This window comes from Zootoca vivipara, chromosome 6 (genome assembly GCF_965207765.1).
Source record: "Zootoca vivipara chromosome 6, rZooViv2.hap1.1, whole genome shotgun sequence".
In the NCBI taxonomy this organism is placed as follows: Eukaryota; Metazoa; Chordata; class Lepidosauria; order Squamata; family Lacertidae; genus Zootoca; species Zootoca vivipara.
In genome coordinates, this window is record NC_142589.1 from 19,044,022 (window position 1) to 19,060,293 (window position 16,272).

The 16,272-nt window shown below is 46.7% G+C and overlaps 1 protein-coding gene across 5 annotated transcripts in view; it reads left to right on the forward strand.

Annotated features, from left to right (window-relative positions):
- PRDM16 (PR/SET domain 16) overlaps positions 1-13,543 on the forward strand; it is a 474,533-nt gene extending 460,990 nt beyond the window's left edge. For all 5 annotated transcript variants that reach the window (XM_060276169.2, XM_060276168.2, XM_060276167.2 and 2 more), the window contains one exon: positions 2,804-13,543. In XM_060276169.2, coding sequence (XP_060132152.2) covers positions 2,804-2,938 — 135 coding nt within the window. In that variant the 3' untranslated portion in view covers positions 2,939-13,543. The remainder of the gene's footprint in view (positions 1-2,803) is intronic.
- Positions 13,544-16,272: the final 2,729 nt, after the last annotated feature.

Sequence of the window (16,272 nt, forward strand, 5' to 3'; positions counted from 1 at the left end):
AAGGAAGCCAGAAGGCTGTGGAGCAGGACCAGCCAATGTGGTCCCCTCCAGATGTTTTTGGATACCAACCTCCATCACCCCTATTGATTGAGGATGAAGGGAGTTGTAGCCCAAGCAAACCAGGAGGCCACTACCTTGCTTACTCCTGCTGTAGGTCACGGGTGGAGAATCTGTGGCCCTCCAGATGTTGCTGGAATAAAACTCCCATCATCCCTTGCCATTGCCCATGCTTGCTGAGGCCCATGGATCTCCAACCACTTCTGGAGGACCATAGGTTCCCCAGCCCTGCTTTAGAGAGACCAAGATGCTCACTGGCCGTTGAATTATGGAGAAATAGGTTCAACCCAGCACTTGTTTCATACCGCCATAGCTTGCCACTCCTCACCTCAAAAAAGAAGAAGCAAGAATCCTTGGCAGGAGCATTGGTGGAGTGGCAGAGATCCTTTCAACTGCCTCTCAGGTCACCACTCTTTCCCTAAACTCAAGAAACATTGCTTTGCAAAGTGCAAAGTTCTGTTGAGAGCCCAGCTGCCCACCTTCTCAACTTGCTTGAGGACCTCCCTCTGCATCGATACGCGTACAAATTTGGGTGGTGGTCTTGCGGGTTGCAGCCAGCTGAGTTCTGCTCAGAGAAGACCCTTTGAAATGAACAAGTCGTAAGTTCTTCATTGCAATGGGTTTACTCTGAAGATGGTCCCTATGCAACACAACCCCAGTATCACCCTGCCATAGCATCCCTGATCCTGAGATTTGAGGTCCGTGAAAATTCTCTCTCATAGCTCCCCCTAGCCTTTCTTCTGAGAACTGCAGTTATTAAGGTTTTTACCTGGGAAGATAGAATTGCTGTTTAAACCATTTTAAGTCTGTAGGAAAGACCCTCCCTGAAGGTAGCTTCAGGGAACCTCAAGCTCCCCTACTTTTGTTTTGTGTGGGAAACTTAATTATCATGTTCTTCTTTGTTGAGAAAGAGAGGGAGGTCCCGTTTCCTGTTTCCATGCATGTCTCTTTGTCTTTGTCTTTTTAATACTAATATGCTGAAAACCTACTAATTTTTTTATGGACTTTATGTTCCCTGTTCCTGTTTCCCTGCAATTTCAGTCTTGGTTTTACAGAGGGCTCCTGTGGTTGCTTTGCTACAATGGTATATACACCAACACCGCCACAGAATTGTGATTTGGCCAAAGGCAGTAGAGCTGAGAAGGAGGGAGAGCACAGGATTTGATTTTCCAAACCTAAACCTTTTTGCTGTTCACTCTGAAGTCCATCCTCCTCTTTTCCTAGTGAGGAATCCTGCACTCATCTCCCTGGATTCCTATGGTCAACGTTTGTTATTGGATCTCAGTAGAATGGGGAAGACAGGACATTGTTTTCCCTGACTGCGCTTTTCTGATCCTGAATCAGATCAATCATTCTGGTGGAAACGGCATCCTCTGGTTGGATGGCCGTGTGCCAGGGATTATTTAACTGTGATTCCTTCATTGCAGAGGGGGGTGGACTAGATGTCCCTTGGGGGTCTCTTCCAACTCCACAGTTTCTATGAAATAAACCTCTCCCCCTGGATTCCACAGCCTAAGACCTCGTCCAGTTCAAGCAGTGGTGCCATCAGGGGGCAGAGGTCCAGGGATGCCCCACTCAGCAGAAATGAGTAGGGTGCCTTCCCCCCTCCCAGTGCAGCAGTGCTCACTTACCACATTTGGAAGCAAGTGGTGACATTGCCATTTCAAGAAGGGGGGGGCTAGCTTTCTCAGGCTCAAGGGCCGCATTGCCACCTTCCAAGCCCCCAGAGGCTGCATGCCAGAGGTGGCGAGTGTGGCTTAAAAATGGGCATGGCCACCCCACGGTTGGCATGCATAGACACACCAGAGCAGGTGGGAGGCAGGTCATCCCTTTCCCCATCCATCCAGTCAATTATATGGTCCAGGGCAAGGGGGCAACCTCAGTCAGGAAGTGAGGGAACTTAAACATAAGGAGAGAGCACACATGCCTGAGGGTGAGATCTGGAAACTGAGCCATTCTGATTTCCCATCCTACCACCCCCCCCCCAAAAAAAGCAAGGATAGCCAAAGTGGCACATTCAAGAGGCTACTGGAGTGCAACTCTCACCATCTCTTGGCCATATGGGCTGGAGTTCATGAGAGGCAACCTTGGCCACAACTGAGATTTAATTAAAATAAAAATAAAAATAAAACAACTTGGGCTGTCGTGCCCGTTCTCTTCGCGGGGTTGCATTCAGTGCTAGCCCTGCTCAAAAGAAACCCACTGACATCCCCAGGCATGCCCAAATTAGCTTTCTTGATTCCAATGGGTCTACTCTGAGTAGGACTTGGTTGGCTACAAGCCAGTGGGGGTATATCCCGAGCGTGAATAACGCCAGGCACAACTCTTGAAGTCCAGCAACATCTGGAGAGCACAGCGCTTGCTGCCATTGTCCCATGCAAAAACACGCCGCACCTCCAGGAAAGTGCATATTGCACAAAAGTCCCTTGAAGTGAATGGGGGTGACATTTGTTTCTCATGGCTACATAGAGCTCAAGGTGGTGTGTGCCATTCCTCTTCTCTCACAACAACCCTGTCAGGTAGGCTAGGCTGAGAGACTGTGCCCCCTTGGTAAGCCTCACAGCTCAGTGAAGAGATTTCAAACCTGGGCTTCCGGGTCTCAGCCCAGCCCTCTAATCACTACACCGCACTGCCTTTCTTAGAATCCTGACACACACACACACTTTTCTTTGCTGACAAAGATCTGACCAGCATGTACTGATGCCCTCTTCCCCTCGCTGTGTTTTTCTTCTCTTCCCCCCCTTAGGCTTATGCAATGATGTTGTCCCTTTCTGAGAACACTCCCCTCCATCCTTCTTCCCAGAACTCTCTGGATGCTTGGTTGAACATGGCAGGTGCTGCTTCTGAGCCAGGAGGCTTCAGCGCCATCGGTCATCTCTGAGAGGCTGGAGGAGAAGGCGCCCGGCCCGAGATCCCAAGCAAGGAGGCCGAGGTGCCACACGTCTCCCCTCTCAGACCTTCTGGTCAGCAGCGGAGGACTGGACAGGAAGCCCTCGGGGCTCATCCTCCCACCACCAGGAGAAGGAACCCACCACGGACAGCTCATTCCCTGTTTCGTCGGACCTAGGAAGCCACCACCACAGCAGCCCCGAGGGCCTGCCATCTCTCTGACGCATAGTACATCCCAGGAGCAAAAGTTGCTTCCTGCATTGGGCGGGGGCTGGGGGAGTGCCAGGTGCATTTGCCGTTAGCAAATCCAATCGTGCCCCACCCTCTCATGTTACAGACCGTGTTGCTGAGCCAGCGAAAAAACTCCTTGTAAACAACCCCACCCGACCCCACATGAAGTCCTTTGACCCTCATATCCAGTTCTGCTAAGAAGAAGAAAACGACGTTCTAGGTCAGGTCCAATTCCAATGAAGTCACTGGAGTTCTGCTGAGATTAGGACTTCTGTTGCGTTTCGTTTGCTTCCTTCCCTCTCTTTAAAAAAAGAAAAGAAAAGGTGTCAAGTTTCCTTTCCCTCATCTTATGTGCATTGTGTACACCCTTCTTTGGGTGGCGCCGCTGTGGGCAATAACCTCTCTTGTCCCCCAGTGGGTGCCTTTCGGAAAGCTTGTTGGCATACTTTTTTAAAGGGGAAAAACCTCTGTAACTCCGGTTTGCAGCCACCCATTGCCACTTCTCTCGAGGGGTTTTCGCACGCTACGTCCGACGACGAGTGCGCAGTCTTTCTGGGCCGGGGTGCACATCTGCTGAGCTGTATACTTGTATGGTTATTCACATGTAACAATCAAGGAGTGTACAGTCGGTGTGCAAGTCACAAGCTGCATTCAGCATAAAGTGTGGAACAAGCCACACATTATGTGAAGTTCTGATGCTGAGCTGAGGAGCAGCTGGGGCTGTGGGAGGAAACTGTGTGTATGGCCTTCACAATCCCACCTGCCCAGGTTGTGCTTATGATGGAAAACAGCCTGTAAAAGTTTGAAATGGGCAAGAGAGGCACTATGTAATTTCCCTCTCCTGTTGCACAGCCAGAAAACAGAATTACTCCCCTATAGCTTGAAGTAGTTAAGGTTCAAAATCAGTTCCTCTGATAAATGGGGTGCACAGACCTTCCTTCCCTCTGACCCGAGAAGCGTCACAATCCTTACCAAAATCCCTTCTGCTTCCCTTTGAACTCCTCTGTTTGCTTGTTTTGGTCTGCCAGATTGCCAAATCTGCCTCACGGTTGCGCTTTCGGTGGAATTTTGACAGCAGCTTCGGCACAGGTGTGGATCGGGGCCACTCCTGGGGTTCTTAAAGGGGGGGCCTGACGGCATCAATCAAAGCATCTTGCTAGGGTCCAGCTCCACAATTTTTGTTTCCCCCCCAGGGATGGGCCGGCAACCTCTCTTGCAGACTGTGGCAGCAGAGTTTCGCACAGAGACCTGTGCAGAGGTCAAACCGTGAGTCTTGTGCCAACAGGTAGGAAGCCTCAAATCTGTTGCCAGGTCAGCTCCCATGCAGAAGACCAGACTTCGCCAACCGGGTGCCCTCCAGAGGTTGTGGGAACAACTCCCACCTGCCCCAGCCAGCCAGCAAAGTGGGAGTTCTAGTCCAAAACTTCTGAAAGGCACCAGGTTGGCGAGAGGCTGTTGGCAAGAAGACAGGGTCCCAAGTCAACACCAACCGAAGCCAGCCTTATTCCTCTCTCCCCAAACTTCTTCAGTATAAAGGGACAACCTTTCCCACCATATTCCACAATCACTATTTAAACTAACTCCTAAAGCAAGGACAAATAGCATTATGAGGGTGTCTGATTGGTTTTTGTTTATTTCTGTTTGCAGATTTTCAGTTCTGATTCCCTCCCGTCCAGTGCCAATGTTTTCAAATCATCTCTAGATCAAGTTCCAGGACACAGAAATAGTGTTGAGACCTTAATGACAAATTGTTGTGAGTCCAGCATTTGCTTTGCTTAGGGTTCATGCGGGTTTAGGGGGTTCCCCCCCCTCCCAGCACAGGGTTGGTTTTTAGAGTAAGTTTGGGCAAGAGGGGTATGGTAATTATCAGGTGCTCAGGTCTTCCTGCAGTTGCTGCCAAGGCAGGAACTAGACAACAGGGTAACGGTTGCCAAAGAGATGCCCGTGGGCACACATCTGCCCACAGAGGCCCTTCCTGCTACCCATGTGATCCCCTCCCCAGTTTCGAGTTCAGCTTGGAAGCAGCATTTTGTGGTAATCAATAGTATGCTATGGTTGTGTCTGCTTGCTTGTAGGATGTGCAGCACCTCTGAGTTATCTCTGGCTTGCAAATGGGCCCCGAGGCTCCCCAAAGCTTGGTGACACCTACATTGTGGCAGGCAGGTAGTGATTGTACTGGAGGAAACATTAAGACGGGTGTTTCTTCTTTTTTCTATCTCAATCTCTCTCTCTCTCCTCCCCCCCCCCAGTATTATCTAATGGGTGGGGGAGAATGTGAAACAACATAGGCAACATCATGCATTGATTTCTGTCCCTGTTGTGCTTCACTGGCTTTGTGGCACCATGACACTGCCACATTTCGAATTTTTCTTTTACACGGCATTTCAGGGAGAGGGGAAACCAAACAGCCAGGGTTACCGATTGCAGTCAAAGGCACCACCTTGTAGATAACATCAAACTCTGACTTCAGAAACCACCTCATCTTCCCATCTCTGTGTTACTGTACAGTCGTACCCTGGTTCTCAAACGCCTTGCGAGTCGTACATTTTGGCTCCCGAACGCCACAAACCCGGAAGTGAGTGTTCCAGTTTGCAAACGTTCTTGGGAACCCAAACATTCAACATGGCTTCCGCGGCTTCTGATTAAGTACAGGAAACTCCTGCAGCCATTTGGAAGGCACATTTTGGTTTTCGAACGTTTTCAGAAGTCGAACGGACTTCCGGAATGGATTACGTTCGGGAGCCAAGGTACGACTGTACTGGAGACTTTGCATTCTGAAATAGTTGGCTATCCCATCTCTTTTTTTTCTCCATTGATCACTCTGGACCAGGCCCTTCAATACTCTTGCAGCTGTTAAAAGATTAACTGCTATTTCTAGGTCGTTTTCCAAGATAATGCCTTTCCAATAACCAAGCAAGAAAATTTCAGATTCTAACGCTATGAATGTTGGGTCTCTCCAACTTCTTCACCTGCAAAGAAAGTGGAAAAGGTGAAAAGGTCATTTGCTCTTTAAAAAAGAAGGATAGATTCACATATTAGCAAACCTGCTTAATTAGCTGCTTTTGCTTTAGACATCACCACCACCACCAAATAAATATCACCTGTATTTCAGGAATAAAATCATAGAATTGTAGAGTTGGGAGGGACAGTAAGGTTAAAACACCTCTAACTTCAAGCCTTACTCAGGCAGTGCTATTTCTGAGGATCGACGTTGTGGTTTCAGCTCTTTTACTCAGCTAAGATGCACTGCATAGCTGCCAAGTTTTCCCTTTTCTCGTGAGGAAGCCTATTCAGCATAAGGGAAAATCCCTTAAAAAAGGGATAACTTGGCAGCTATGATGCACTGAGATATTTCACCCCATATAACAAAGCTACCTTAGATCAGATTTGATCTTCTTGTCCAGTATTGTCTCCTTTTGATGGGCAGAAACTCTCCACAATCTCAGGAACGGAGTCTTTCCATTCACCTGTCACCTGAGAGCCATTTTCGAAACTGGAGATGTCAGGGTTTGAACCTGTGACCAGCTGCATGTAAATGCTTTTCATTGAGCTGTCAGACCTTCCTTATTGGTTGTCAAGTATTCTGCTTCCTAGATCAGCTCGGAGGGCTGATGAAAGCCACATCACCGGCAGAATGGCTATTTGAATGTTCTTCCGAAGCCTGGTCTGGCTCCAGAATCTCTGGGTTCACCATGCAAGACCCACCAATGGACACCCTTAATTGTTGAGCAACGGCCGGGATCATACAAACCAAGGGGAAAACCTTTCCCTGTAAGGCACCTCCTTCCTCTAAGAGGAATGAAGAGACCGGGCAAATTCTCTCCTTTTGTGCTGAGCTTTGAAGGAAAGCTGGAAGGTGCTGATGGCTCGGTGAGGCTTCTGGCCCCCAGGACTATTAGTCAACCTGGCTGACATCTGGTGTCAGCTGTGGTGCAAAACATAAACAGATTCTTGTGCTTACTTTTGGGGAATTTGAGTGCCACCAACCCTAGCGCACCTCCCTACAGGTGAGAATCACAGGCTTTCTCTTCACAGAAGACGCGGAGCCATTTAGAGTGGATGCCTAGTGTCAGGGGTTCTTGTGGCTACTCTTGAGTAACGACTCTCCACATCTGCTTGTCTTGAAGATGTTTTTATTGTGCATACTATTTACAGTGCAAAGTGTCTGCAAATCATGTCTGCTTAGTCTGAGTCAGAACCTCGCAATGGCTTCTTTTTGTTTCGCGCCCAACATAACAGCTTGGTAGCGCCTCCCCCTTGTCCTACGGGGAGCCGTCCGTCTCAATTCAGGTGTTGGGGGGAAGGTCTGTCCTTCTGACTGCTCTCCGGTCCCTTCCTCCCCACCTTTCTCCCCCTCCACTCGGTGGAGAGGCTGTCTGACGCTGCTAGAGCCTTGTCTCTCCCCCTCTGCTTCCTGACTCCTGTAATCTGATCCGCTGCTGGAGTTACTGCTCTGCGAGGAACTCAACCTGATGGGGGGGGGGGCTGTTCCCTATAAGCCTTCCCCCTTACACCTAGCTTCCTCTTTTGCCAAGCAGTGTTGAGCGTAACCGGTGGAGGCTGGACAATGCAGGCAAAGAGGCAGCTGGCCCACAAACCTCAGTCTGATCCCAGCCAGCCCTCACCTACCTGCCTCCTTACTTAACAACCAGCCCAGGGGACAACACTCCCTGTGCCTTCTACCCACCCACCCAGTGGGGCATCGGCCACCACTGAGTATAGCGGTGTTGGGGGGTTGCAAACCCTCCCCTGGGACGCATCCGGCATTCCTGCTTTTGCATGTCAGGCCCTGGCCAAGAAGTCTGGGAGATAGCATCCGAATCTGGGAATTGTTGTCCGTGAACAGGTTGCGAGAAGCCACTCTTAACATTCCATTCCTTCTCCTTAAGCTTCTACAAAGCAAATCATCCCATTCACGTGGGGCTGTGTGTTCAAACAGGGGCCAAATTTTTATATATAGAAAAATAAAAGACTATTGGGGTATTCTATGGGATGGTAGATTTTTCTTTAATCTGTATATAACTTGTAATTTTTTAAAAAAGAGAGAGAGAGGAAAACACACACACACACACACACACACTTTTATTTTATTTCTTCCTTAACAGTATTTTATTATTATATTATATATACATATACATATATATATATTTGGCGTTAGATATCATTATTGTGGAAATAATAACAATGTTAATATAAGTAACTAGTGAAGGACCAAAATGGTGTATAATTAAAGGCTATTACGTCATATGACCAATAAGTAGGACGTAGAAGGGTGAATTGTTTTCCATTATTAATTAATTGTTCTTATCATTGTCAATGTGCCAAATGACCCATAAGTAATGAAAGCGCTAATCTGACAGCCAGCTTCCCAGACAATCATATGCTGCATCTAATTTGGTTTCTTAAAAATAATCATTTCTATCATATTTGCATTTAGAATTAAGTGTTCTATTTATTTTCTAGGGTAGTTTGGTTTGGCAAAAGAAGGTGGGGGGCAGAAGAAAATTGCAATTATAAATATCTATTTTTTTTATTTAAAAAAACCGCACAATCACACATGTGTGAGTTCTGCATCAGAGAATGCCACCCGAAACAGAAATCACGCCAGCAGTTATGAGCAGAATTCACTAACAGGGCTTTTCTTCTCTTCTCTTCTCTTTTCTTTTCTCCACAAACCTTGGGTAAATAATTACGTTCTTTTCTGCATTTGTTTGTTTGTTTGTTTCCTTTTTACTGAAATGCATCGAAATTAATCGTGTGAATAATCATGTATGTTTTGGCCATAGCGAGATGAGTAATGTAGGACTTAGTGGAAGCCAAACTGCAGCAGAACAGAGATAGCGATGATTGCAGCTAGGTGGAAATCATGGCTTCTTCTGACACCCCCACTCCTAAGCACCCAAACTGCAAATGCCTAACAACAGTCCTTGAGGTGTTCCATATTAGAGTCAGGTGGCATTTATTTCAAGCTACCAATAATTATTATTGTTTTAGGAAGTCCTCCCCTCCCCTCCTCGCCACCAAAGTCCTGCTTATATTTTTGGCCTGATCTGAGCAGTCTTCAGCTGTCCTCCAAAGTTCCCCACAAGTCATACTGTGCTGTGTCCAGGAAGTGATGTTTCCCACGGGTCTCTAGACATGCCGGCTACTGCTTCTTGGGCAGGTGCACTGAGTGCCGAATTTTAGCAGACGAGCCGTTGCTGTTGCCATAAGCTTTCTGAACTTTGACACCAGTAATCAAACCCTGTGAAACGTCGGAGATTCTTTTGTAAGTTTTTACAGTGGTACCTCGGTTTTCTAGCATCTCAGAAGCTGAACGTTTCGGTTTCCGAATGCCCAAACGCCAGAAGTAATTGCTTCTGTTTTCGAACGCACCTTGGAAGTCGAACGGCTTCCGCTGCGTGTTTTCCATTCCCCCCCCCAATTGTACTTGCAGCCCAGCCTTTTGCGCCTCAGTTTTCCAACGTTTCGGAAGTCAAACGGTCTTCTGGAACGGCTCATGTTCGAGAACCAAAGTACCACTGTAGGTTTAAATCTGACAGATGTGGGACATGTAATTGCCCTATCTTTCTTCCCTCCCACCCCGCAATGCTGTTATATGGGAAGGTGCGAACTGGGTGTTGTGGTGTCTAGACAGGACTCCTTAGATGTTGATGTATCCTGCCCAGCTCCACCTGTGCAGTTTGAATATAGGAGAGAGAGGGCAGGTGCTAAGCTTGTAACGCTGGAAGACCAGAATGATCTTGCTAATGGAATATCTAAGGAGGAAACTGCCCCCTTCAACTCATGTTTACTGGCACTTTTTACGCAACCTGAGTGTGAATCAGGGCTGATCCTAGAGAGCAGGGAATTCTGGACGGAGTGAATAAGCCCCATTCCTCAGGCTCTAGATCTCAGTGTCTATAATAATACTGATTTCCATCCCCTGTCCATTTCACCATTGTTGCCTCTCTGTTAGTGTGCCCCTCAAAAAACCTGGTTGGCTATTTTTCTGGATTGTTCCACAAACGTGTGCTGCAAGAGCGTATATCTCGGACTGCAACGGCTTGGTGATTTCCCTAAGGCGCTCAAAATTGGTTCAAGCAGCGCCCGACACCTGCTAAAAGATACTGTCTATAATGTCAATGATCTGGGGGAAGGGGGGGGCAGGGGAATGTCCTTGAAGTGAGTCAGCGGAACCTGAAAAATGTGGTTGAGGTGGGGTGAAAAGTGTGGGTCAAAGCATCTGCCTTCCTTTGTAACCAAAATTAGACCCCTTGCTCTTTCAAGCCAGTAAAGGGGCCAGCAAACAAGGCAGGGAAGTTGAAACGGGATTAGATGGCTATGTTGTGAAGCTCAGCAGCAAGAAAGCACTGTGATTGGCAAGGCGCATTTTATGTTGCAAACACAACCCTCCCTCCCCCCCCCGGCCTATATAAAACCAGCACTTAAGGAGAGGCTGTGGCTCAATGGGTAGCGCACCTGCTTGGAATGCAGTTAAATCCCTGATATCTCCAGGTAGGGCTAGGGAAGGCTCCTGCCTGGTGAAACCCTGGAAAGTTGGCATCCCTGAGAGGTAGATGGACCAACGGTCTGACTCGGTATGAGGCAGCATCGTGTTAGAATTTCGCAAGATTATTTTCTCTGTGTGTGGAGAAGCCTTCGAGTTCCCCCATCCTTGTGTTTAGGGTGACAAATTATGAAAAGCACTTGCTCAGTGGGAAGAACCCCCCGACTCCCCAAGGAGGGTCTCTTGCCCAAAGTCTCATGGCAAATGAACTACGGGGCAACTTCTGCAAGGAACCGTTTCTGATGGACTGTACCCATGTACAAATTTAGGCACCAATAAATACTATAATGAACCACAGGAAAAGCACTGGATTGAGTTTCTCTCCGTCGTACTGCAAGCTACTGACTTAAAACATTCATTATTTTAATATGCTGTAATTTTTTTGTGTGTGTCGTGGTCTGAGGGAGCGGGGAGGGAGGGAGGGGAGGGGGATGATGCTTCATGGTGTAGAAACTCACAAAAAAAATAAATAAATGAAGGAATGGCGCGATCTACTTCCGCCGCTTTGCCAATGAGAATGTGGGCTCGAAACATTTCCTTCCATAATGGTCAGTAGGTGTCCTTCACAAGCTCGTCAAACTGTTTCCCTGTATATTTAACAGATACTGTGATTAAAAGGTTTTGTTTCGCCTTAATCGAAGTGTATTTTATTTTCTTTTTCAACTTTTTTCCCTCGCTGTCTCTGATTCCTCAGTCATTGATACCACTTTCAGAACGATGTATGATTTATTTTTAATTTTTTTTTGTAAGGAAAAATTAAAAAAACCGGCAGCTTTGCTTCTTCCTCTCTAACAGGCAATTCACAGAAGATCAAAATATTCTAAAGCCATTTCTTAGAGGGCAATATCTACACCAGAGACTGAAACTGCAGTTCTGCAACCCACTTACCTGGGAGTAAGCCCCATTAAACACAGTGGAATGTATCTCCAAGTAAACATGCCTCGGATGGCGCTGTAAGGCTGCAATCCTTTACACCAGTGGCGGGCAAATGGTAAATCAGTGTTAACACAGGAAAAGTAAAAACACGCAAGGTGCTTTTAATTAATTTGCTGAAATGAACTAATTTTTTGTTGTTGAGAAAACTAGTAGTGCATTTGTGTATCAAAAGATTCCTGCATTGCAGGGGGTCAGACTAGATGACCGTTGGGTCCCTTTCAACCTTACAGTCCTATGACTCTTATGGACAGCCCTAGTTGGTCCTGGAAATATATCCTCAGACTGAGCCTGTGACAAGAGCCATCCAAGTCCTTAAAAGCACCGCCATTTTGCAACTGGCCATGGTTAGTGGATCTCAGGAGCAGCAGTATGGTGCAATGGTTAAAGATTGTTGGATGAGGACCTGGGAGAATAGGGTAAAAAATCCCTATTCAGCCATGAAGGTCCTCACTGGGAGACTTTGATCCAGACACTCTCTCTTAGCCAAACCTCCCTCACAGGTTTGTTGTGAGGATAAAATATGGAGGAGAACCACATATGTTGTCTGGAGCTCCTCGAAGGAAAGGTGGTGTGTGAATGCAACTAATAAATAAAAAGTGCTAGGGAAAGAAAATGGATTCATCGGACCTGAAATCTGCCCACCTCTGCTGTATGTGGTTTACCTTGGAATAACTCTGGTTGAAATCAATGGGGCTTATTACTGAATTGGACAGAATTGCACTTTTAGTGGCTTAACACTAGCCGTTCCATCTCCCCAGAGATCCTTGGGAACTGTAGTCTGCAAAGGCTGAGAGTCTCTAACCAGAAAGTCTCAGCGTTCAAGGTAAACTAGCGTTCCTAAGATTTTTGGGGGGCAGCCATTGCAATTAAAAACTGGCACATGTTTCTAGTGTAGATATGCCTCGTCTTAGCTTGTCTTTCTCTGCATCTTCAGAATACAAGCTTTTTTTTCCAAAAAAAAGCCCACTGCCTACCTACAAAAAGATGTAATTTTTTCATGTTTTTTTTTAAAAAGAACCTTATATATATAAATGGTAGCAAGGATTTTGATTTGTGTATCTGTCCTCATCTTCCTGTTCTTATCGCATCCTCCTGCCGTTGTTACAGTATACACGTTTGATCTAGGATATTTTATTTCTTTTAGAACTGTATAGTCTCTCCCCCCCCCTTTGCTTTTTTTTTAAAATCAATTGTAAATGTCTGTTTTTTTTCAAATAATGTTTTTAAAACACTGCGAAAGAGGAAGGTGCTAGTTCCTTAGCATTCTGGAGTGTATATTGCTTCTATTCTGTTTATAAGTAAAAAAACAAAACAAAACTGTGCATGACTTGTGTTTAGCAGTCATTATTGTGTCCGTTTGTGAAATTTTTATTAAAAAGGAAAAAAAAATTCAGTAGATGCACTTATGTATATGTGATTAGGGGTTTTGTTTCATCCCCCCCCCTCCGTTGTTGTTTCGTTTGGGGGTTATTATTATTATTATTATTTGTTCCTCTTTTTTTGAGTTGGGGCTAGAAGCCTTGAACTGCCAAGGAAAATTTTAAATAAGTGGCAGTTATTAATTAATACAAAATCGCTTTGTTGGGAGAATAAATAAAGTTAAAAAATAAATAAAAAAGAGGTGATGTGTAGAATATGATTAAAATAAAAGGCGATTTTTTTTGCAAAAATTTCACTTTGATGCTTGTGATAAAAAAGATGAAAAACAAACAATGTACTTGTGTAGAGAAATTCCTTTAAAAAAAAATAATGAATAGAAAGCGCTGATTTTGAGGTTAATGCTGTAGAATAGGAATGTATACCAAATGTAATCTTTCCAATGCTACAACGGATTTATACATGAGATTGATATGCAATAAACCTGTGTGCTTTTTTAAAGGATGCTCCTCTGCATTTTCTTGGGATGTGTACAAAGTGGTGAAAATAAGTTGAATGCATAATGAATACTATTTATTGGGCACTAGGTCTGGGTCCTTGGTTTTTGCATTGGGGGGGGGGTCCTGGTCTCTGTACAGTTGGAACAACAGTCAAGCAACCTTTCTTTTTGCCACCATTATATATTGTTAAATAGTCTGTGACTGTGAAGGCAGCCCTGGTTATATCATACTTACAATGGCAGCGGGTACCAAAATGCTCTGTGAATGGGTACCTGAAGGGAAACAGTTCTAGGATTTAGAATCTCTCCTCATCGCTGGACTCCTCTGTCTAGATTTCTTTTCTGTACACATTTCCCTATCCCTTGATATTTTTGTTAGGATAATGGTTCACTTCTGCCCACCCACGCTGATCTCTACTGTGACAGATGGCATCCTATGTTTGTATTTCCTACAATTATATAAAAGCTTTGTGCCTCCTTTGTTCGAGGTTCGGTTCCTTTGGAGAGATCCAAACCAAGACTCACTTGTTGCAGCTTTGAATATACCTTTTTTAACTTTTCCACCTATTATCCCTCTCCATTTGCCAAGGAGGGGCAGCGTTTTGGACTTTTGTTCTGGTAACAAAAATGAGCGCAGCTGTTATGGACAGTGCTCGAGCCATCTGCCCAACTCAGAAGGCCCGTAAAGAAAAGGTCTGTTGTTGGAAGGATGAGAATGTCCGCATGTAGTTCATTTGCATCCCGGCTGGGGGAAAATACCATAAATCAATCATGTGACCAGACAGAGCCTAGTAACCAAGGTTTATCCCCCTCTTCAAAAAAGCCCTCCCCTTGTTGATGACACATAAGAGGAAATTAATTTGGAGGCAGTGGGTGAAAATTTGTCTGCATGTTCTGCAATTCTGCCTGTCCCCGCACCGCAGAAGTTGCTGGACTTACATAATCCTTGGCCATACCAGTTGGGAGTCCAGTGGCAGTTTGTGGGCCCCAAGTTACCCACCCCTGGTGAAGGCAATATGCAGGGTTGTTGTTCTCTATACTTTGTTTTAGAAGTAGCCATGGTTCTCTGACACAGGGGAAAACCATGCTTAGGAGCACATAGGTCGCCTTTGCATGTTAGCTGCCTACCTATCAAAGTTTTATCCTACTTTTCCTACAACAGGCATCCCCAAACTGCGGCCCTCCAGATGTTTTGGCCTACAACTCCCATGATCCCTAGCTAACAGGGCCAGTGGTCGGGGATGATGGGGATTGTAGTCCAAAACATCGGGAGGGCCGAAGTTTGGGGATGCCTGTCCTACAAGGAACCGGGGGGGGGGGGTGGCTTCTAAGAGAATGCCCTCTCACCCTCTTAATCCTCATAACAACCCTGTGAGGTAGGTTAGCTTGAGAGACAGTGACTGGCACAAGGTCACTCCAAACATTTTGTGGCTGAAGTCTGACTCTAAGCACTACAGTGCACTGTTAGCAGGGGTGCCTGGAAACAGATGGCATGCACCCTGGGGAAACTGCATTTGCCAGGGGCACTTGCACTTATATTGCTGCAGTAAGTTCCACATTTAACTCCCGCTCCACTTGGAAAAACAAACAAACGCTTTTTGCAGAACTTTGTAGCTCTTGAAAGGATGCATATACCCTTATATGCATAAGCACTAGCTGTGTGCCCGGGTGCCAAAGCACCATTTAGGCAGCGATTGCATTTGCAGCGTGCTCGTAATTGTGACTGCAAATGTTTGCAGGCTCTCCCACCACCCGAATCGCTGCCTCTCAATACAGTACAGTATGCCTGCAATTTACGTGGGAGTTCCATTTCGGGGATCACGAGTCTAAAACCAAAACTGAGTATAGTCAAGACACATTGGGTGCAATGGCAAGTGGGATTGACATAGTCCTCTTCCCACCTCCCCGCCCCTTTCTGTACCCTTTCAATTTATTTGGTATTTTAATTGTCAAGTTTGTAAAGCTGAATGCCCATAAGTTAAATGCATGTAAGTTGCAAGTGTATTCAAGGCAATGAGCAGCATCACCCAGCAGAGGGCGAGCTGCAGCTGCAGAATCTGGACTTTGCAGCAGCGTTCCCAAGCTATTTGATACACGGGAGCCCAAATTCCATGCAATGTTAAGAGTTCTGCGATTTGAACTCCCAAGGACATTTTCTTTTTCATAAGAGTGTAAGAAGAGCTCTGCTGAATGAGGCCAATGGACCATTGGGTGCAACATCCTGTTCTCCCAGTGACCAACTAGATGCCCCCAGCAAGCAGGACCTGAGCCCAGCAGCATCTATCCCCACCTGCCAGGGCCGGTGCGTCCATTAAGGTGAACTAGGCAGTTGCATAGGGTGTCAAAATGGAGGGGGCGCTGGGACGACTAGGAGTGCTGCTGGCTTCGCAGGACTCACTCTGCCGCATGGCTGCTGTGCCCCGACACCACCTACCCGCGTCCAGGGCGGGCAGCGGCAGCAGCACCAGTGCAGCCCAGGCGTGCCCGGAGCGCCGAGGGCAGCAGCATGTGGAGGACACGTGGGGCGAGAGCAGCCCCTTCCTGCGGCACGCATGCGCCAGAGCCAGTCCTTCGGCTCCAGGCGGTGTCGCCGTGCTCTACTTCTCGGGCAGGCGGGAGCAGCTGCTGTTGCACCCAGGGGGCTGTGGCTGAAGCCCGAGGGCGGCCAGAGCAACTCAGCCGTGGACGTCACAGGTAAGCGGGAGGGGCGCTGGGAAGGGAAGGGGTGAAGGCT